The sequence below is a fragment of the Desmodus rotundus genome, chromosome 9 (genome assembly GCF_022682495.2).
Source record: "Desmodus rotundus isolate HL8 chromosome 9, HLdesRot8A.1, whole genome shotgun sequence".
In the NCBI taxonomy this organism is placed as follows: domain Eukaryota; kingdom Metazoa; phylum Chordata; class Mammalia; order Chiroptera; family Phyllostomidae; genus Desmodus; species Desmodus rotundus.
This window is the reverse complement of record NC_071395.1, coordinates 18,534,849-18,558,257: the sequence shown is the minus strand read 5'-3', so window position 1 is coordinate 18,558,257 and position 23,409 is coordinate 18,534,849. Positions and strand designations below refer to the sequence as shown.

General features: G+C 35.2%; 1 protein-coding gene across 3 annotated transcripts in view; it reads left to right on the top strand.

The window, feature by feature from the left end:
- Positions 1 to 23,409, top strand: part of LRBA (LPS responsive beige-like anchor protein) — a 503,590-nt gene that overhangs the window by 158,619 nt on the left and 321,562 nt on the right. For all 3 annotated transcript variants that reach the window (XM_053911800.1, XM_024569215.3, XM_045202618.2), the window contains exon 35: positions 9,444 to 9,508. In XM_053911800.1, coding sequence (XP_053767775.1) covers positions 9,444 to 9,508 — 65 coding nt within the window. The remainder of the gene's footprint in view (positions 1 to 9,443; positions 9,509 to 23,409) is intronic.

The following is a 23,409-nucleotide window of genomic DNA, read 5'->3' as shown; positions in this document are numbered from 1 at the left end:
TTGATACTTTTTGTTTTTCAAAATCCTGAAAGACATGAGACTTCTTTGCATTCTTGTCAATTTCTTGACATTCTTTTAATTTTAAACACTTGGATCTACATATATTTTCAATAATATTATCTGATAAATGCTCTTCATAGGTTTTCTAGTAATTTATATATTTTGTACTTATAACATTGAAATGATTTTTATTATAAAGTGGACTAAAAGTGAAATAGAGGTAGACTTTTGGATAAAAAAATGCATCTAAAAAGAAATACGTATGCATGTCTGCTTGAGATTAACTAGATTATATTACTCAAAACTAGATTTTAGAAAACAAAACTTTGTAAAAATGCCTTCATTTCATGAATGTTTACAGTGATTTGTAGAAAGAAGTTAGAGGTGTAAGATAATTTTATTGTCTACCGCGATACAGAAATCTTGACGTGATGATGCTTATACAATGGATGTGGGCGTGTTGAGGTGGCGGAGGGGAGGCTTGCCGACAGCTGTTGGCTCTCACGTCCTGAAAGCAGCGCTTTTAAAAATAATTCCGTTGGTAAATACTTTTTATTGAAGCTCAGTGCATCAGATGGTTTAAAAATCTTTTAAAAATAATTAGCTGTTTTATATAGTTTTAATGGGGGTCTTTCATGTTTCCTCTGCAGCGGTCTCTAATGAACACTCCTTGTAATTTCGGTGCAGGCTTTGAGACTCCCTAAAGACTTGACTCAGACCTCAAAGGGCAGCGATTGCCATATGTCTGGAGAGCTGGAGTTGCCAAGCAGACTGACCATGTCCTAATAGGACACATTTATGTAGCTCCCGAGTGTGAAGCCCTGATATAAACTTAATGATGATCATCTGTTGAGAGATTGTGGCTGCAAAGGGCTACAGCAACTTTTGTCACTTCTTTCTGAAATCAGCTTTCTGTGTTGATTAGTGAGAGATCTTGACAAAATTGACCCCAGTTTGGAAGGTATTTAAGGGCCATTAATGGCTGGAGATTGCTTTTCCTGAAAATGTTTGAAAGTATTTTCAAAGGCACTTGCAAATATATTAATTTCAATGTATGCTTAAACACAATAGCAAGAGGATTATTGTTTTTGATTATTTATAAATTTAAAGCTATATTTATAGTAATTATATAATTGACTTTGTGGTTATCTAAGGTTTTTTATTCTTAAAAAGGTTCATTCTTTATTATGTAAATCCAATAGTTACTTTCTCAATATTCAATTTTTTGCATAGTACACATTAAAAGATATTTGTTAAATAACCAATTATAAAACTGTGCCATTTGTGAATTCAACTTTATACAAATTTTCTTTTCTCTTTTCTCTTTGTAGTTATCTGTATATGCAATCAATTTCATTTATCAACTGAGCCATAATATTTGTACAAATAAAATGTACATTTAGAAGTATATGTGTACAAAAATCATCAGTGCCAAAGGTTTCCAAATGGCATTATTTCACTTTGCTCTTTCATGTAAGGATTTGTTTTACCCTCTAAAGAGACAGTGGCGTAAAACCTGTGTGTTGCTGGTGTGGCACATGCCTCCCGGAATGAGGTTACTCCAGTCCGTGTCAGATGCGCTGCTGAGAGAGTGCTGACACCAAGTGCAAACACGGTTGAAAAGTTCTTGATAGTTTACTTTGAGCCCTTAAGATTACTGGAGCTCGAACATGAACGAGTTTTCTCTGGTTTTGACCTTTAGTCCTGTGTATAATGTGGTTCTCAATTTTGTGTTAATACTTTGTTTTCCTCATTTGAGCTTTCCTCTGTGGTCTCCTCTCTTGACTCCTAATAGGCTTCTGTCATCTATTTAGGTAAAAGGAGCTTCATCCAGTGAACTGGATTTAGTTTACAAAGGCGTATGTAACCGTAGCGTCTTGAAGTATTAATAATGATATTTTGTTGAAGAGCACAAGCCTTTAAATTTTTATATTTTTAAATAAGAAAGAATGAAATAGTTCAATATGAGTTCAGGTTTTTGTTAACAAGTTATCCTTCATTCCTTTCTTTAATTTAAATTACGTTTGGATCCTTAGATCAGTACTTACCAAAAAAAGGAGAATATTTTATTGTCAATAGCAGTGAACTTAATTTCACTTGGTAGAATGTAGAATACTGACTTTAAGAAAAGAAAAATTCTCAATAGTTTATGATACATTTATATTTTTGTAGGTTTGATATGAGTATTTGTGAAAATTGAATACTTACGCTGCTGTTGAGAGATATTTCAGAATTAGATGCCTATTGCCCAGTGAGGAAAAAAATGTGTATTTTTATTTCCTATTTACTGTTCTTCATTTAGAACATATGATTTATAATATAAATTTTATGATTTATCAAGCAAAACATGTAAATCATTTCACAAATTAGTAATAGTACAATACTTAAACTGGAAAACAATAGTCCCCTGCCCACTTCTTCTTTCCCCCTTGATTCTGCTTCCTGAAGGAACCATATTCAAATCTCTCAGTTGTTGACTCTGCTAGTTACCTTTATATTGATAAATGATACAACAGCTATTTCTTGATTTTTCTATTTAAGACATTATGTAATGTCTTCTTCCATGGGGAAGATGGCCATTGAGGACTTATATTGCTCTCCCTTTCTGTTTCCCACTAACATCATTCTCAGTACAATTCTCAGTACAGTTATAGCATAATATTTAGTTAAAACCATAGCTAGCATTTACATTGTTGTGGTAGTGTAAGTAAATATTTATATGAACTACAAAATATTCCATGATTATCCTCCCTCCCTCTCTTCCTCCCTTCCTTCCTTGTTCCTTCCTCCCTTTCCACCTGCTTGTCTTTTTCTTTCATTCTTTGTTAATGTTAATAATATGTACCTTTGGTTTATTTAATTTTTTTTTACATCCTCCACAGATTTATTTCTAAATCTTTCACTGGACCTATAACACTTCTACCATGTGATCAAACACAGCCTTGTATCTATTGGTTCAGTTGTTTTTCTTGGAGGCATAGTGCCTGGAGTTCTGTTTCCTGTTTAAATCTGGATTGGTTGCTCTTCAGGTCTGTAGAAAGCTGTTATCTGGAGGATTCTTTTACCATCAACCCAGAATTATTTTCTTATCTTTCTTATGCTCTAATCTCATGTCCCCTCCTGTGTCCCATAATGGCCTTCTTTTTAAAAAGTACATTGATTCAGCATTTATTGATCGCTTGCTATGGGTGTTTGGTCACTGTTCTGGCACTGGGAATACAGTAGAGAATAAAACAAAGGTAAAGACAGGAGGTCTGGCGGTAATAAGTGTGCCTTGGGACAATTAAAGTGGAACAGGGGTGGAGGATGATGTTTGGGTGTCTGTATTATCTTGGTGAGGCACATCCTTTGTGATTTCTTGAGAATGCATGAGGGGTGGAATTTTTGAGATTTCGCTTACGTGAAAATGTCTTTTATTCAACTTTTATATTTGATTGATAGCTTGTTTGGATATAACTATTAATGGCTGAAACTTAAAATCTCTACAAATTTTTTTTCTCCCCGGCAACTTTTAGTATTTTTACTGTTTTAAAAATTGTTTACTGTCATTACTGGATTGTGCCTTGGTGTGTGTGAATATTTTAGAAATCACTGTGTTTGGTATTTTATGTATACCTTTTCAGTCTGAAAAAGTATATACATGTGTTCAGAGAAATTTTCTTGGATTATTTCTATGGGAATTTCTTTTTCTGTCTCATTTCTGGATTAATTTTCTAATTTTCATGTCCATTCTCATGTATTTTTCTTCTCATTTGATCTCTTTTTTCAAAGTGGTTTCTTCATCTTCCACTACTAGCTATCAAATCTTAGTTTGATAGTATACTTTTAATTTTTAAGATCACTTTCTGGTTTTCTGAATTTTGGAAGGGAGAGAGGGACCAAAATTTGATGGTCAATTTTGTGCATCAACTTGGCTGAGCCACGGGGGTGGGCAGACATAGAGTCAAACACTATTCTGGGTTTTTCCAGGAGGCTATTTGTCGATGAGATGAACATTTAAATTAGGACTCTCTGCTGAGTAAAGCTGAGTGCTCTCCTGATGAGCGTGGGCCTCACCCAGTCAGCTGAAGACCTGATTAGAATGAAAAGGCTGGCTGTCCTCTCAGTAAGAGAGGATTCCACCTGTTTGAATGCCTTGGAACTGGAACGTTAGCTCTTTCCTGCCTTTGGACTCAGAAAAATGAGCTCTTTCTGAGTTTTGAGCTTGTTGGTTTTCAGACTGGAGCTAAGCCCTAGGTTTTCCTGATCCTTATGCTTTTGGACTTGGAGTAGAACTGTGCCATTGGCTCTTCAGCTAGCCGGCTCACCCTGCAGATCTTGGAACTTCTCACCCTCCATAATTGTGTGAGCCAGGTCCTTAAAACAAGTAAAATATGTTTCTCCATCTTGTTGGTTTTGTTTCTATAGAGAACTCTGATGTGGGAGCAGAGAGATACTAGGGAATAAAGCAAAGTCCCTGCCCTGGTTTTTTTACATGAGAAATTTAATCTCTATGATGGTATTAATTACACTTTTCTTTAGTCTTTCTCTACCATGTTAACAATAGTATCTATTTCCTATGAGGTTTTTCTTTTTCTTTTTCCAGCTTGTTTGCTGTGTGTCATTCACCTAAGAGTCTTTCCTCTAATGACTGGTGGCACTTTGCTGTCTGGTCATATTTAAGTGTACTGCATAAAAATAACCTCTCTGTGTCTTTGGGAGTTGCCCACTGGTGATGAATAACCTACCTTTGCCATCGATGGACACTTGAGTTTTATTATGGCTTCTCACTTTTCTTAGAAAAAACTTCTTTAATCTTGCATAGAGTTTCATAGTAAGTATACTTTCAAGTTACTGTATTCTTTAAAGTAAGGCTTTTTAGGTTAGCCAGATGTTTACCCTCTGGAAAGTAAACTTTCAATCTTGTACTGTGCTGGAGACGGCCATGCATTATGGGGAAGAGGATGTGCGACTCTCTTCTTTTATACCAGCTTATATTCATTTAAACTGTTTTCATCCCTGTCCTTGAACCATCCTCAGATGTACTCAGTGCTTCTGATCTTGGCCTTTGGAGGGTTCTGCAGCAAGCATTGGTTTGCTTCCTCAAGATGATTTCCCTCCAGGTCGTAGAGAAATTTTTTACCCTCTTTCTTACACTGTTGTCTCCTTTTTATTACCTTTGTTCTTGTTTTTTGCTATGTTTAACCTGAATTTACTTATTATATTGCATTTTTTAAAGACTAAAATATAGTTTAGTGACTATCTAGCCCACTGGAATAAAAATTGATACTGCATTTAGTGTCAACATGTATGACTTGAACCCCACCTCCAAAATAAAAGGTGACAGAATGGAGTATATGTAGTCTGTCATTCTGGGCTGATTTTATTGGCTTTAGGGCATGATAACACTGGGAATTACTTTTAAATTTTAGGTAAATTCATGTAATGCCTTCAGTACACTAAAATACATTGTAAGATTGAGTTTATAGAAAAGTGTCAAGTTCACTTTAAGGATGTTAGAATTAAATATAAATACAAGTAATACAAGTTAATGTATAGCACTTTAATTTGTACCCTTTTCTCTGTATATTTGTTTGTTGATGGTGGGGGAAATAGACTTAATTTTGTTAATGAGGGTTTTTTAATTTTCCCTCCAACCGACAAAACAGACTTTTACCACCAAATGCACATCACTGAAATTTGGTGGAAGTTTGTTTATTTAATAATTTTACTAATATATTCTATCATGTTGTTGTATGACTTAAGGGCATTAGTAAGCTAAGAGTATACTTTAGTAAAAATTGACTAGTCAACAATTATGGCCATAGGGAGTGATAGTCAATTAAATACAGCTTAGAAAAAGTATGAAATTATTGACTCAGTTGCTGTGTTTTTAGTCCTTCCTCTCTGAAGTGCTGAAATGTGTTTTGAAATTACTTAGTTGCATTAGTGGTTAGATTTGAGGCTTTTAACGTGTTTTTTCTCAGTACCTCTGGGATGAGAATAACCAAGACCTTTAAATGTACTATGCATTTTGCATCACTATATAATTGTAAATACTGTGATGAAATATCGAAATGATCATGAAGAACGATAACCATTAAGACTTTCTTTCAACTATTAAAACTCACTAAAGGTTATATTGAACTGTGGTTTATAAAATTGTTTAGGCTAACGCCTTCTTGATAATTATCTCAGAAGTTGGAGAAAATGCATTAGGAGAGCACAATTAATGAGTCACTTTTCTAGTTTTGGCAACTTCCTTGTAGAGGGTGTTTTAGTAGGATTGTAGATAGGGTTTTAGTATGGGGAAAGCTTGGCTTTGACTAACAGCTAGGTTTATTTAAAAAATTAATTTTCTATTCTCTTGGGCTTCAGTTTCTTTTTGTCTGGGTTATTCTTATCAGCATGTATTTATGTACCTGATATGTATTTTATTATATGTTAATAATTTATAATTAGGAATGGATTATAGATAAATTAAAACTTACTGATATCTTTGAGAACTGAGATTTTTGTAACACTACCCAAAAGTGTAACTAAGATTTCTATAGTCACTTCATTTTTCATTTTGTCTAATGTTTTTTTAACTAGTGAAAAGTTATATTCCAGGTGATTAGACAGCAATTGCTATAAGTTAACAGATATGGGTTTATAGATGATGCTGGGAAAACTAGAAGCCTAATGCATTAGTAGTAATAAATTTTTGTTTCTGAGCTTTTATAAAAAATTGGACTCTTCCACTTTTATGTGCCCCTTCATGTTTAATTTGTTTTTAAGTTAAAATATTTTGTATGACATGAAGTTAAGTTTATGTCATAAAAATGTTTGGATTGCAAATTTTTTACAGTTACACTAACTTTTACTAGTTTTATATCTGTCCTAACTCATGCTGTTTCAAATTTTTGTGAAATTTAAATGCTACACTTCCTGATTTTACATTATAAGTAAAAGTCAGTTTGTATACATAAATGACACTAAAATCAAACTGATGTTTACCTATTAAATTTTAGTCTTTCCACTGTTATGTATTTTATCCATGTAGAGTTTTGAATTTTATGTGATTTATAAAGAGCCTCACCTGTTGGAGTTTTAGATCAGACAAAAGTTATTTGAGAAAAATAATACTAGTAAATCTTTTATGTATAAGATGTATGATCTAAACAACTATATGTAGGATATCCTTTTGCCTTTTTCCTGATTTCTTTTTTTCTAGCAAGAAAAGTAACTTTTCTCTTTATTAAAGTTGATTTCCAGTTTGACGAGATCGGTCGTGTTCAGGGTGGTATGGCCGTAGACTGATTTCCATTCTGAGATTTTCCTCATCTAAGTGATCTAAATGAAAACTCAGTCAGTGTGAGGGCTTGCCTCTTCCCGATCTGGTGCTGTATCGGATTTCCAGGTCACTGTTCAGAGTGCTTTGTGTGGTGTCAGAACTGAGGAGCGAGGATCTGCTTCCGTTCTCCCACGGAGGCATCCTTTGAGCTGTCACTGTCCCTTCTGATTCCCTGCTGTCTGTCAACAAAGGTAACAGGTGTGTTCTCATGCCCTCCAAGCCTCAGTTTCTTGTATATCTTTCTAGAATCGTTTTCTGACTCTTCCAAGGCATAGGATACTGCAAGGCTGTTTTAGGTCCGTTTCTCTCCTATTCCTGTGCATTGCTATGCTTAGGGAAACTTTTTGAGATTTGTTGTCTCCCTGTGCTCTGCCTGGGAAGTGAGGTGTGGGATCTTCTGCACCAGCATCCAAAATCGTACCTTCGGTCTGTGCTTTTTTCTCCCTCCCTCCTCCTCCTAACAAAGGTGGAGGAGGTGACTCATACTCTTCCCTCGGGGATGTGCTCCCTCACAGAACTTGATTGCTTTCTTTCTCTACCATCTGTCTATTTCATTTTGCTAGAAGGAAAAGGCTTTTTAAATTAGGTACTTCTTTTGTTCTTGACTTGGTTTACCTCAGAAACACAAGATCTCTATTGTTTCAGTTGGTTGGCAGTTGTGAATTTTGAGAGAGTATATATTGTAAACCTTTTGAGTCCCTAATTTCTAGATATTTCTAAGTTACTGAGTCATAAAATAAGAGCTGAAGAAATCTTTAAGGGAGTATCTAAGACAAAAAGATGTAAAGTGAATGTGTCCATGGAGATATCCTCGTAGTGGCCGAATCAGTTTGAGAACGTAGATGTCATGCCTTTGTGTTTAGTGCTCTTTCTTCAACAACACATTGATTTACTTTCTCTCCTAGGTGTAGCCAATTACTGCTCTCAGTTGTCTGGCTGACTTTATATCTAATTTCCATTCTACTGTATATGTTCTGTTAGTGTGCTCTGACACTGTTCACGCACTAGAACCCTATAACAAAATTATAGCTTATAGCCATTTGATTCCCCCTTGGGTTTTCAAAACGTAATAGAAAGTAATACAAAATTGGATATAAAAAAAGAGAAAGTAAAAGAGAAAGGACAAGGCCAAAAAAAAAAAAAAAGAGGAATTTGGCATGAGGAGGAACAGTCATACAGTCATCGGGGTGAAATTACATGGAATTTAAAACTCTTAAAGATGTTACATTCAGAAAGTGTGAGTGTAGTTTACAGTTGCAGTGGTAAGTAGCCCAACACTGTCTTTTGTTTTGAGCTTTATAAAAGGACAGAAAAAGATTAGTTGAGGAAAATCATGTAGGTAGATTATAAGGGTCCCCTTGTTTTAAGGAACTTAAAGATTTTGTATATATTTCCAGTTCTTGGAAAAAAATATATACATTTGCATATACACTCACACACACACACACACTGGCATTTCTCAAATCTATCTATATGTCAATTCAGGTAGGCGTATCCTGGTTGTATTAGCACTTATTTGTTATATATTTTGATAAGAAAATTTTAAAAAATGATTTGTACATAGTCTACGGTTCATTTGGCACCCCCCAGGCTTTTAATGGATAATCTATTCATAAAGAATATAGTTAATAAATTTATATTATCTTTTGCTAATTTATAGTCTAGTGAACTATAGTTTTCCAGGTCAACGTTGTCTAACCAAATTCACTAATTTTTCTTGTCTTTTTCTCAGTCATTAATCATCAGTTTTTATGATAGAATATGCACTATTTATTATGTTTATTTACTAATTAACTATGTGTTCCCTTCATTTGGGGTGATGTATCTCTTTTCCTAAAGTCCACAATTTAATTTAGTGGTATATAATGTTATAGAACAAAAAGGGCAAGATAAATGTGGATAGGCGTATTTAGTTTATGAAAAATCAAATTGTTGCCAACTTGTCTAGTTTACTTTTACTATCAACCATTTCTGTTTTCACGGGGCTGCATTGGTTAGGCAGCATGTTTAACCCAACTTTTACTTTTAAAAACAGGCATGAAATTGAAATGTGTGATTTTTAAATAATTGTTGTCTTAAAGAAATAAGTAAGTGAAAATTGTTCAGCTATTTTCTGCTATTTTTTTAGGAGTGGCAGAATTCTATTCAGAAGAATGCAGGCCTTGCTTTTATTGAACTTGTCAATGAAGGAAGGTAATCTATTTTATATGAATTATATTTTACTTTAAAGTCTACTGTAGTTTTGCCATTAAAACTGATAATTTTTTGGTACTATGTTTATTGTTTTTGTAGTCAGTAATGTAGAAGATAGTGATTTTTACCAATAGGTCAATATTTAATCATCTTATGGTTTTCTTTATGGTTACATGCTTAATGATAAAGTTCTAGTCTTATTTTTCAGTAAGCGAAGGTGAAATTAGCAAAAGTAAATTGATGATTCTATTAGCAGATACAGGAAAAACTGATACTTATTTGGACTTCCTGTTAGGCTCTATTATACAATATTTGCAAAGCCAATAATCAGACTAAGATGTTTATGTTATCTCTTATGTCATGGCCTTGTCATAAGGAAGAGAGGGATCAAGGTTTTGTTTTGTGATGTGATTAGAGAGGGAAAACTTGGTAGGGTTTCGTTTAAAGAGTAGAGATACGAGACTTTAAGGAAAAAATACTAGTAGGAAATTAAAATGAAGAAAGTACAGAGATGAAGGGAAGGATACAGGGAGAAAATAGATTTAAGAGAGTGAGAGAATGAAAAGCTAAAAGTAAGTTTAGGGAAATGATGAATAGACTGCTCTGTGTCTGTTTTGTGGCAGCTGATTTTGAACTAATTGAACTGAAGACCTAAGATGTAGATTAAAAGGTGTGATGGCCGCTATTGGAAATGGCATTCTGAGCAAAATCATTTAGGAATGTTTGTAGTGTGCTGACTAGTGTGGGGAGACGGATGCCATCACTATAGGGACTGTCTGAGTAGTAATTAGGAATCACGTTAGTGTTACAAAAAAGGGAAAAAGGGTACTAACAACTTTATTGGACATTAAATACTGCTAAAATTCTTCCATTCAGCAAATAATTATAGTTGCTCACAGACTGTTTTTGGAAGTACATAAATAAGCCTGCAATTATAATGCTCTATGATAAATTCTGTGTTAGAAGTAGTTAAGTACACATTACTAAGGTAGTAATGAGAAAAAAAACAACCATTTAGGATGGAAGAATTAGGTAAAACTTACCCAGGGAACTTGATTCTAGAGATGTCTTTTCAGGGATGAGTAGCGTTAATGCTTCAGATATTTGAAAGTGGACGTTGTAACTAAATTGGAGGGTGTGTATGTGAAAAGCATTCCGAATGGAGGGAATAGAATATCTGACTACACTCTGATGGGGGACGGTGTGTAGAATATTCAAGTGTGTCTCTGAGAGAGATGTATGTCGGTCTGTGCACACGTGTGTGCGTGTGAATTGTTGGAATAGAGTTGAGCGTCTAGATGCTGAAAGGCCTAATGTAACATATTTGGACTTTCATCTAAATGTGATGGCAAGTCTTGGGAGATTTTAAGCAAAGGAATATATTTGTGACAGTTGGGTTTTGGAAAGGTAAGTGGCAGAAATGTTTGGGATGGATGAAGGAGAGGAGAGCTGACTGGAATCAAGAACAACAGTATCAAGTCTGTTACAGTGGCCCATGTGAGACACAGGGTTACACTGTAATCTGGGGTCTGGCAAGTGGTAGGAAATCAGTAAATAGTTCTCAGTGAGTGAATGACTAATAATTTAGTATTACTTATAGCAAAAATTTCAAAGTGCTTATTCATCAAAAATAAATAGTTCTTTGGCTGAATTTCAGCACTGAGGTGTTGGACGCTTTTAAAGTCTCTATGTAGGAAAAGAGATGGAGAGAGCTGTTGATGGAACAGCGTGTCCTCACTCTACTTAATGCAGAACACTGACAGATTTTCTAGTTTATAGGGCTCGTTTGTTTAAAGAAAATTCTTGGTTCTTTTTTTTTAAAAGAAAGCTTGTTATAAAAGTCGATGTTGATTAGTAGAGGCTCCAAATGTAAACACCCTCAGTTATGCAAGTTACTGTTACATTTAGTAGATAAGGCAGCATAGTGTTGTGATTAACAGCCCTGGCTTTGAATTAGCCCTTTGACATTGGAAAAGTACTTTTACTTCTGTGAGCCTCCATTTTCTTATTTTTCATTCAGCCAGTATTTTTAAGACACTGTGTACAGTGGATTATCTTTGATGCTGGGGATACAGCAATAAACAAAACAGATAAAGGTCTTTGTTTTTTTGTAGATCTTACATTCGAACAGTCATTGACAGACCTTAAACAGTAAACGATATAGGTAATGAGTTAGCACTATCAAAAAAGATAACGTGGAACAGGTTGAGGGGAATGGAGATTTTTGAAGGAAGTATGAAGGGTTGTCGTGCTTTGCAGTTTAAATAGAATGGTCGGATTAGAGCTTACTGAGAAAGTGACATTTAAGCAAGTGCTTGAAGGATGCCAAGGAGTTAACCATGGCACACGTAGGGGAAAAGCTTTCCAGGTCTAGGGAACAGTCAGCGTACAGGGGAAAGCTTCCTGGTGTATTTGAGGAATGTGCCCACACAATACAGTGATACAAACTTGATGAAAGTAGAAAGAAGTAAGAACTGAGGTCAGAAAGATGATTAACATGGGGCGAGATTTTGTGTGGAGCCTTTGCAGTTTACGAGACATGATAGCCTTTGTAGGATTGTGAGTATAGGAGGGAGATGATCTGTTTGATTTATTACAGATCACTCTAAAAGATCACTCTGGCTAATGCATATAGGACTTTAAGAATAGAAATGAAGGGATGAGCTATTGTAGTACCTTAATCCTCGTTGAATAGGATGCTGACCAGGTCTAGGGTAGTAGCAATGGAGGAGGTGAGAATCACTAGGATTTTGAAATATTGAGCCAGCTTTGCATAACTGGCATAATTCCTCCTTGGTCATAGTGTATACGTTTTAAAAATAATTATTGGACTTGATTTTGTTTGTTGATTTTTTCAGTTACTTGCTTTGGCTTAATTTGCACGATTTGTCTCTGTTGTGGTATATGGCTATTAAGGTTGCCGTTTAGCTCTTTCAAGATTCTTTTTATTTTTACTCTGGATTTTCAGGGGCTGTTTCTTTCTCTGTAGCTTAGAGGTCAGTGAATGTTCAGAAGTTTCACTGAAGCCTTTGGCCACGTATAGCTGGTAGATCTATGTTTTGTTTGATGACAACTTTTGGGGTAGCTTTGACTTCTGTCATTTTTTTCCAAGTCTGTACTGTGTATGTGGGAAATCCCTATTTTCAGGATATCCCTCCTGAGTTTCTGGTTTGTTCTACTATCTCCTGCTCACCCTAAATGCAAGTATAATCTCAGTCTAGGAAAGCTCTGGGCTTTTCCTGTTTTCAGTTTATGCATTTTCTGCCCTGCCTTCCAAATCAAGTCAGTTCTCTGTGTCAATGAAATTGCTAATTTCCATAAGTAGCCACAGTCTATGGTGGTTGAGCAGGGCATTCCCAGAAAAGGTTTCCACACTCTCCTTGCTCTTACTCAGTGTTTAGCAGACTTCCGTGAGTAAAATTATTATGGATTTTAAGAACCCTGAAATGATTGTTAGTCTTCAGTTCCATTCTTGGTCTTCTGGGGGAGGATTTGAGACCTCTTTCTTCTACCATAGCCAGAAGATCCACCCCCAGACCCCCTCATGTCAGGCTTCTTCTCATTGGAATCCTAGTTCAGATATCTGTCACCTCCTCAGAGAGGCTCTCCTGAAACCTGCTAGCAGGTGACTTTTACCTTATTTCTTAAAATGTTTTTTTCCATCTCTTACTCTCCTTTCATGTTTATCTTTATTATCTTTCTCCTCCCATAATGTGTGTATTTATGTTCTGTAAGGGTAATTCTTTTGTTTCTGGTTTATGATGTATCCTCGACTCCAATAGAAATGCCCTGCAAATTAAGTAAATGTGTTTAATTGACGATATCGTCTCTGCAGGTACATTGTATGTATAGTTTTGATTTCAGTTATTGTTATTTTTATGTAAACAACACTTTCTTAAACATAAATTTATTTTATACAGAAAATCTTGACAATAGCTATGATATTCCTTTGAGGATTTTTACCAAGAGAAAGGAAAATTATATATGTATAAAATATTTATAGTAAAACATTTCTGTATTTTGTGAAGAAGTGAATTCTTTTAAGGTATTCTCAAATATCCTTACCCAGAATAGCTGGTTCTTATTTTTTCTTGTTGGGGAATAAGAAATTTTAATAATCAGTTTTTATATCATCTGTGATCATAGGTTTTCTAATACCCCTTTTTCTGTGTTCTTGCCTAAGATTCTCTTAGTTTGTATGAATTTGTTATCCTCCTGTGGTTGGAAACTGTCTTTTTAGTCCTTAACCTATAGAGAGTATTAAGCCTTTGTCTTTTAAGTAAATGTAAGCAATAAGCAGTGGTGGAAAGGCAGCTAACATCCTATTAGTGAAATAGTGGATGTAGTGTCTGAAATTGTTATTATCCCTTTAGAGGTTAGAATATATTTTAAAGGAACAGTTTAGTTTTTTTTTTTTAAATCAGTGGATTGGGCTTGCCTTTTTATAAATATCCAATACAGTGAGGTTAAGTGAGTTTACGTAGTGATGGATATATTAGTGGAGTAGTTTCCAGTGTTCAGCTACAGGACTTAATCCCAGGGGCTAAAAGAATAAGTAATAAGGTTTTTTCTTTTTACTGGAGAGACCAACCTTTTTTTTTTTTTTCTTATTATGTAAGTCTGACCTGCCTTGACCTCATTTATAGAGTAGCTGCTATAAATTTGGTCCCTGATTAATGTTTTATTAGTGTAAATAACACAAAGACCTTTACAGAAAACTACAGCATACGGTTTAACGGACTTGATGGATATCATTAGCAAATCAATTACTTAGGTCAGACATAAATAACTGTTGTTTAGTAGAAATGCCTCTCTTAACTCTCACCTGTTTAATTGATAAGATACTTTCTCAGTAAATACATTGTTTTGATATTTTTTAGTCTAATGTTTGATATTTTAATGAAAACATGCATGGAATTAAAATAATCACTACCAGTGACATAATCATGTAATATTTCTTTGACAATCTTTTTTACCAAGACAGAAGAAAATAAACATGCATATAATAAAAGATTTGTTACAAAATTATATTTCCACATTTTTGAGCAGGAACATTGTATTCCTGATTCATAATTTTGTTTTATGGTATATCAAATCATTATTCTCATTATCATCTCTACTTTGTTTTAAATACACAAATAATTGTCCTGGCTGGATAGCTCAGTTGGTTAGAGGATCGTTCTGATAGTCCTAGGTTGTGGGTTCGATCCCTAGGTAGGGCACGTACCAGACTCAACTAATGAATGCATAAATTAGTGGAACAACAAATCCATACTTCTTTCTCTGTCTCTGCTCTTCCTCCCTGCTCCCTCCCTCCCTCTCTCCCTCTCTCTGCCCTCCTCTCTCTAAAGCCAATAAATAAAAATTAAGAAAAATAAATGTGCAAGTAATTGTTCTGGAAGAGTTTTATTTTTCCTGAAAAGCACAACATTCTTTAAACAATTTTATATTATTTAAAGAATATCAAAACTTTCTCTTAGACTGTTCTGTGATGCTCTGGCACCGCATTAACTGAAGTAGGAAAGTCAGTTATTACCATTGTTTTAAACTTCTTAAGTGAAATCTGAAGGCTCAGTGTTACTCTTAAAATCAAGTGCGGTTAAGTCACATTATTATGTATATTGGGCTTCAGTTGATTTATTTGTGTACTTGATTTATTTTATATTAATTGCTTTTTCCTTCACTTAAACATGTTTAATTGGAAAATGGATTTAATTGAACAAATTCCAGTAGAACTTTTGCTTACATTTTTAAATCGTCAATGAATCTTAAAAGTCCTTTCTCACTTCGATGAAGGTTTAGATTTTATATTTTGCCTTCTTATTTCTATTATTCTTAATAGCTTCCTAAAACTTTATTATCTCAATATCAGTGTTAATTTTGCCATTAGAAAAATATCCAGCTGCTAGGTCGCTGCCTTTCTTCTTGCAGTCCTGCCTGCCCTCTACCCAGCAAATGCTTTTTAGAGCATTTTAAACTCCTGATGCTGGAGGAGGCAGCTGTGGGCACGGCAGGTGCTCCATGAGCGTTACCAAATCTTATGACTTCACCTGTTTGACTTGTGTTACAAAGAATAACGCATTGGATAAATACTAATCGTCCTGTAAAGTTTACATATTTAGGTGGTCCTGTTTATGTTCTTATACTCTGAAAATTCAGTGCCAATTCTCTGTAAATCAGATTCTTTATAGCTTAAAATGTCAAGGAATTCTATGGATTGCCCATCTTTCTTTTTACATAATTTCTTAATGTTTCTCCTCAGTTATATTTTATTGGCTAACCAGAGTTTTAAATTTTTGATGTTAAAATTCAAAAGTAGTAGCCTGGGAAACCTAGTTTAAAGGTATACTATTTGTTAAAAAGTTTAAGTTATAAATTCTTATCTTGGATTTTGTACTTTGTTAATTATATAAGTAATTATAAAATGACCTATAATTATACTATTGGGTTTAGTTTACTAAAAATGGATTTTGAGAATGTCCATACCTTTCTAGGATTTTACTTTTAAATCTGCTATTTTGACTCTTTCCTCATCCTTGAAAGGATAGAAAGGACAGATTATCCTACATATTGTTGGTTACATTGCTTTAATTACCCTCTGGGGATAGTTGGTATCTGCTTATTACAGCAATAATTCAGACTTGTATCCAAATATGTAAATAGCCCTCATAAAAGATATAATGTTTCTAGTACTAATATACTTATCTGTCTCCTCAATATTCGACTGCTTAGGTTGCACTACTGCTTTCTGAGCATTCATTTAGTAGCTCTAGCATTTTCCTTCACTCTGAATGTCATAGATTCCTTATAAATGTCTATGGAATAGGTGAGTAGAGGAAGGAATGGAAGGAAAAGTGAAGGAGGAGAGGGTGGTAGGGAGCGAGGGAAACGGGGCAAAACATAATTTATTCTGACCCCCTTGGCCATTATCTGGGTTATATTTTGGTAAAACCAAAGGTGTTTGTAGCACGTAAACAGTGTGGCTAGTGAACCAACTGAAGCTGGAATCTGAATTAAACTGGAGTATGTCTCTTGGGCACTCTAGAGTGTTTCTTAAAGAATCATATGCTTTCCGGTTAAATTAAAAAAATTATTTTTATAGTAAGATAATGTAAGGGAAAATATTAATTAAATCTGATAAATGGTTGTTGGGATACGATGTAATTTTGGGAGTGGAGTAGGAACTCATTGTTTCAAAGATTTGTTGAGAGTTGACTTTCATCTCTCTTTACTCTTAACCTTGGATTGGATTGATATTGAAGTTCATGTGGGTTATTTAGGAAGAGATATGAGCTATTCTTTCTTCTTAAAGATTAGACTATTTAATTAATGTTCAGTATTCAAGAGGACTAGCATTTTCTCCCCTTAATTAGGATAAACATATTTTTCTTTATTTTCTTTCTGTGTTTGGCTTTAAACCAATCTTACTTTCCACTTTTAATTTTCTAGCTTGATCTCAGTTTTCTGTGGTTGCTCCTCAATGTTTTGTTCTGATGTAAAACAATGGTGCTGCCTTTAAGTTGTACTTTTACTCCTTAGAAATTGTAGGTCTCAGTGCCTTAAGTGCAGGATTTCTTGTGTAACCTTTCTTGGCAAAGCCGAAGTGTAACTTTTGGGAAAAGGTGATGTGGATTCAGCCTGCTTGTAGAATATGCTTATGTGTGTATAGTAGTTTGATAACCTCACACATTTTTAAAAACGACAACAGTTTATATATAAATGAAATCATTTACTATGTTAAATGAAAATGATTACAGAAAAAAGTCAAATTAGGGGTTGGGGAAAGAGGAAAGAAAGCTGAACTTTGCAAACAATTGAATGAAAACAAAAGGAAAGCAGAGTCTCTGCTTTCATTCAGGAAACATTTATGCACGCCAGCTATGTGTGGGGCATTGGGGATTCATAAAAGGACAGAGTAGTCGTTCTCTCTCACACAGGTTATTTAAATTGTCATAGATAGACAATGAAGAAGTAAAAGAGTTTATATTATGTTAGAAGGTGAAATGCTATGAGAAAAACAGGAAGAGAAATCTCAGGAGATACAATGTGGGGCAGAGGATGTTGTAATTTAAATAAGGTGGCCAAGGAGGGGATCTAAAAGGATGAGTTCCTCTGAAATGCTAAGCAAGTGCTACCCATCGTGGGGAGACAAAGGCAGTTACGGGGCACTAGAAGTGGTAGTGGATGTGTTGTAACAGAGCGATCCTAAGCTGGATTCCAGTTGGGGCGTAAACAGCCATTTCCCTCAATGCTCTTTCTTTTCTGCATGAAACTATCTCATCTCCCTCTTTACATACGCATTCTTGAGAATAAATTCTTTCACAGTTCTGAGAATTTTTTTCCTGTAGAACAGGCTAACTTGCAAACACTAGCCTCACTACAACTGTGAGTTACTGTTTTACAACACGCAACTAAGGGTTACTGTGCAAAGTAAGTGTAGGAAAAGGGCTTGAGGTCAGGCTGTGTGACATTTGTGTTAAACTTAAAATTTAAATTACTGAGCACTTATATTTTCAGGAAGAAATAACTGTATGGAATGTTTGCTATGTCCATTCCAATTGCGGTGAAATGTATGGACACATTGTAGTCTCCCTGGTAAGGGATGTTGGCTTCCACGAGAAGGCAGTACCACCTGGGCTAGTTCTGAACTGAAAAAGACGCAGATTTGTTTTAAATTTGTTCGCACCGGCCCCACTCAGTCTCCTCTTCACACTTTGCCCTCCCTAGTGATGTGTTGTGGGTTTGTGCACCTGCAGCCTGTGTGATTTTGTGAGTTAGTGTCACCCCAGTACGTTCCATAGAAAGAAAAGAATAAATTTGTATGAAGCCTGCTAAAGATTTTTGAAAACTTTTTTTAATACTCTTTATTTGGTTATTGGTCTTCTTTGTTAGCCTTCGGGCTTGTGCATTCTTTGATGTTAGACCCTTTGCATCTCTCACTCTCAGTTGTCACAGAGAGCTTTGCATCAGAAAGGAGCAGAAAGATACCAATTTAAGGATTTTTATGCTACTGAATAAGGCATATGCCATGTACATGTTGGGGGAGGGAGCAAGAAAGACGTGAGCAAGGAAGCAGTTGCATGGAGAGTTAGGTAATAATCTGCAAAATAAGAATAAAACTATAATAATAAATGCAGGTATAGTGTGAGAGGTTAGGTTTCAGCACTTGTCATATTACTGAAGGAAGACTTCAGAAACCTTTTTTTTTCCATCTAAGATTTGGCTTGTGACTATTCTGTGTAGTTAATTCTAAAGAAATTACACTGTTAGAAGGATTGCCAGTTCAGGAACATTGCTTTCATATTCTGAGTTGTTGGGGTGCAGAAAGGTGGTAACTTCCCTTTCCCTTCAGTGGTGAAGATGTTTAGGAGAGAGAATTTGACAGTCGCTGCTAATGGGGGTCACAGAAAGCCCAGGAAACAGCGCGGTAATATTGGAAAACTCTTGGTGAAGATGTGTGTATGTGCTTACCCAAGGTCTAGACTAGTATAATCAGATGTGGACGACGGGCTGTAATGTAGTTATGGGAGATGGTTGTCATCATTACTGTTATTTATGGAGCCTCCTGCGTGAATCTTTTCCAGTTGGTCACTTGATAGGGCTGTTTGTTTCCGAAGGCTGACACAGGCATTTTTTTCTCCTCCTCGCACTGCAGATATAAATTATACATAATTTTTCTTCTTAATATTAAAATATGTGAATTATTTTGTGCTCTGCACTTAGATAATTTAATATAGGGTAAACCTAATATTTTGAGACTGCTTATATACTTAAAACTTTAGTCAGAAAGAATAGTTCACACAACTACTAGATAAATTACAGTTGCTAAATACTGTATAATTTGTATATTTAGGAAGATATGCATATAGATGAAAAAAATTAAATGTTCATTTAGATGTGTTTCATTTATATATATTTTGAAGTAATTTCTTCAAAATATATATTTCAGTACTTCTGAAATACTGGATTTAGAAGCATTTTTAAATTATGAAGAAAAAACTGTATGTGCTTCCTTCCTGCTTTGGAAGAATAATATTAAATACTTCATATATGCCCTAATCAAAGTTTATAATATTCTTTTAAATAAGATTAGATAGCAATATTTTGTATTATGCAGTGAAAATATTTCAAACTTAAATTTCTGATATAGTTATGTATAACTTCAAAGCTAGAGTTTTGCTTTGAATTACTTAAATTTAGATACTTGAGACTGTTTACTTTCAAGCATTGTCACAAACTATCCATTCATCAGATAACGACTGAACACATCCTCCTGAATAGTGCCTCTTAGGTGCTGTGTTGATTAAAAAAGAATAGGTAAAATGTGTCTTTTCTCAATTAGTTGTGGCCTGATGGGGAAAATAGAGAAATATGCATAGTAGTCAAACATAATTTTTATGATACTGAATAAGCAAGCATAATACATGCTGTATACACAATAAGCATTAGGTAAGGATTGACATAAAACGAGGTCTTTGTAGTATAGAATTGCAGAATATTTCTTAATGGGAAAGAAGAGTAGATTGGATCTTAAGGAGATTAAAATTCTGGCTGTACAGACAGGACAGAAGAACAGATCGGAGATGGTTTTGGCACTCATTTTCTGTCACTCACTTAGTGTCGTGTGTGCCCAGGCACCGCTCTGGAGGATGTGGCTGTGAAGGGGACGCTACTGTCATGGAGAAGAGGACAAATGATAAACAAGTTAATGAACAAATAAGATAATTCAGAGAGTGATTCTGCTTTAGAAGAAAACAGCAGGATGCGATGAGAGTGAAGAGGGGGAAGCGTATAGGGAGGCCAGTATAGTGTGTTCAGGAAGTTTTGTGAAGTGAAGGTTGATTTGAATGAAGAGAAGTTGCTAGCCAGTTTGGGATAGGTCACAACATTTTAAGGTGAGGAAATAGAAAGTACGAAGTCCTTGAGGAGACAATGATGTTGGCATGTTATTGAACCAAATAAAAGAAAGGCCAGAGTGTCTGGAGCAAAATGAGTAAGGGGGAGAGCGAGGTTTGGAAATGTCAGAGGTATTCGGGTTTCAGATTGCGCTCAGGGCTCTGTAAGCTGTGATGAGATTTGGATTTAATCTTGTTCAGTAAGAACACATTTCAGTTTTGTGCAGAGGAATGGGATGATATGACATAGGGTTTTTTGTTTTGTTTGTATTTGTGGCATTTAACTGTTTATTTTAAAAATTTTCTAATTATGGTAAAATATGCAACCTTAACTGTTTGAATGCGTATGGTTGAGTGGCATTAAGTATATTCACTTTATTTTGTATTCATCATCACCATCCATCTCTAGAACTCATTTCATCTTGCAAAACCGAAACTTAATACCTATTAAATAATTGCCCATTGCTTAGCCTCCCCTCCCCCCTCCCTTGCCCCTGGCAAGTACCATTAGAGTTCCCGTCTCAATGAATTTGACTACTGCAGGTACTTCATATTAGTGGGATCGTACAGTATTTGTCCTTTGGTGTCTGGCTTTTTTTACTTGGCATCAGGTCTTCAGTTTTCATTCATATTGTTGCAGACATCAGAATTTCCTTCCTTTTAAAGGCCGAATAGTATTCCACTGTGTATACATATATATATCACATTTGATTTATCCGTTTTTCCTTCAGTGAACACTGGGTGGCTCTCACCTCTTGGTTGTTGTTAACTTACTGTGCTGCTACTCCCTACTTTCTTTTCTTTCAGCAGTGTACTCAGCAGTGGAATTTCTCGATCATGTGATCTATATAAATAATTTTTTGAGGAACCACTATACTGTTTTCCTTAACAGCTGCACAATTTTACACTTCCACCAATAGTGCATAAGGGTTTCAATTTCTCCATATTCCTGCCAACAGTAATTTTATTTTATTTTTTTATAGTAACCATTCCAATGGGTGTGAGATGGGTTTGATTTGCATTTCCCTAATGCTTAATGATTTTGAGCATCTTTTCTATTGCTTATTAGCCATTTGTATATCTTTGGAGAAATTTCTGTTCAGTACTTTGCTCAGTTTTAAATCAGGTTGTTTATTTTTTTGATGTTGAGTTGTAGTAGATCTTTGTATATTCTGGATATTAACCTCTCATCAGTTATTTGAAAATATTTTCTCCCCTTCCCTGGAATACCTTTTTACACTGTTGATTAATGCTTTGATGCACAGTTTTAAATTTCGATATACTGGTAGTCCAATTTATCTATTTTTTTTTCATGTGTTGACTGTGCACTTGGTGTCTTGGCCAAATCAAAAGTTATGAAGTTTCCCCCCTACGTTTTCTTCTAAGAGTTTTATAGTTATAGCATTACATTTACATCTTTAATTCATTTGACTTAATTTTTCCACATGGTGTAAAGTAAGGATCCAACTTCATTCTTTTGCATCTGAATTTCCAGTATTCCCAGCCCTATGATTTCGGTTTTAAAAGAATGAATAGTAATAGAGTTTGTGTATGGGGAAGAATGGATGCAGATTAATCAATGTAGATACTACTGAAATATTTCAGGCAGGAGATGAAGGTGACTTAGGCTCATCTCATAGCTGTAGTGATGGAGATATGTAGACAGGCGTGTGATATAGTTAAGAGTTAAAGCAGTAGAACTTGCCTTCATGAATTGGATTTGGGAGTAAGGGAAAGAAAAATCAAGGGTTAATTGTAGGGCTAATTTAAGTGGACTTCATTGCATTTGTAGAAGTGATAAAAATGAGGTAGGGATAGGGGAAGAGTTTATATTGATAGTAGGTAGGTAGAACCAAGGGTTCTCTTGGGAAATATTAAATTTCAAAAAAATATTAAATTTCAAATGCCCATTGGGTATCCAAGTGAAAACTTTAGTTGGACAGCTAGCTGTATGAGTTGAAAATACAGGGAACCAAGAGTGGGATCAGAGTAACAGGAATCGGCAAGCATAGGTGAGACTTGCAGGCCATAGGATGGATTATCTAATCCAGATAGAGGAAGGACACAGAACTGACTCTGGGACAACAACATTTAAAGGTAATGAATGCAGAACAGGAGGCAGTAGGAAAGGAGACAGTGAAGAAGCAGCTCCTGAGCAGGAGGAAATCCAGGAAAGTTCTATTTCATGTTGAAGAAGGTAAGAGAAGAAGAGAGTGAGATGTCTGAAGAACTGTATAGTAGTTATCACAATTGCCACTGTTTGCATGTAGTCTTAGCCTCTTATATTAGATTGTAAACTCCCTGTCGATAGTTGTATGCATCTTTGTATTCCTTGCATGTAGTAGGCATGAGTTCGTGTTAAAATTTATTTTCCTCAAAAGCACTGCTGGCCCCCAGCAATGATCAGGCACTGTTCTGTGGTCTGGGGATATGAGGATAAATTACACAAGGTTGGTGCAATCTGGAATGGAAGACAGATTTGTAAATACATAATTGACATGGTGTCATACAGAATGATACAATGTAGTAAGTACCACAAAAAAGGCATATGCACCTTGGTAGGAGATTAGTTCTGCGGAGGGAAACAGATGTAGGATCAGAAAAGGTTTTACTTAGTTGACTTTTGAGTTTTGCTTTGAAGGATAAATAAGATAGGCAAGATGGAATTAGAAATGAGGTCATTCCTGGCTGAGAGACTAGTAGGAACAGATGCAAAGAGGTGCAAAAGTAGAGTGTAATATTTGAGAAAACAGTCTTAGAGTATGAGAGAGTAGCAAAAAGGAGCTTGGTTTCTAAGCTGTCCAAACTTGTTCACTCTCTTCCGTAGATCATGGGAAGGTAGTTAACTTGTTTAAAAGTATGCAGTGATGGTAAGATTTTCATTTTAGAAAAATGACCCTGTGGAGCACTGGCTAGACTAATAAGACTATTTGAAAGAAGTTTGGTTGGAGGCTATTGTAGTGATTGAAGCCATGGTGCCGAGTGCCTGTGGGGAACTGGAAAATA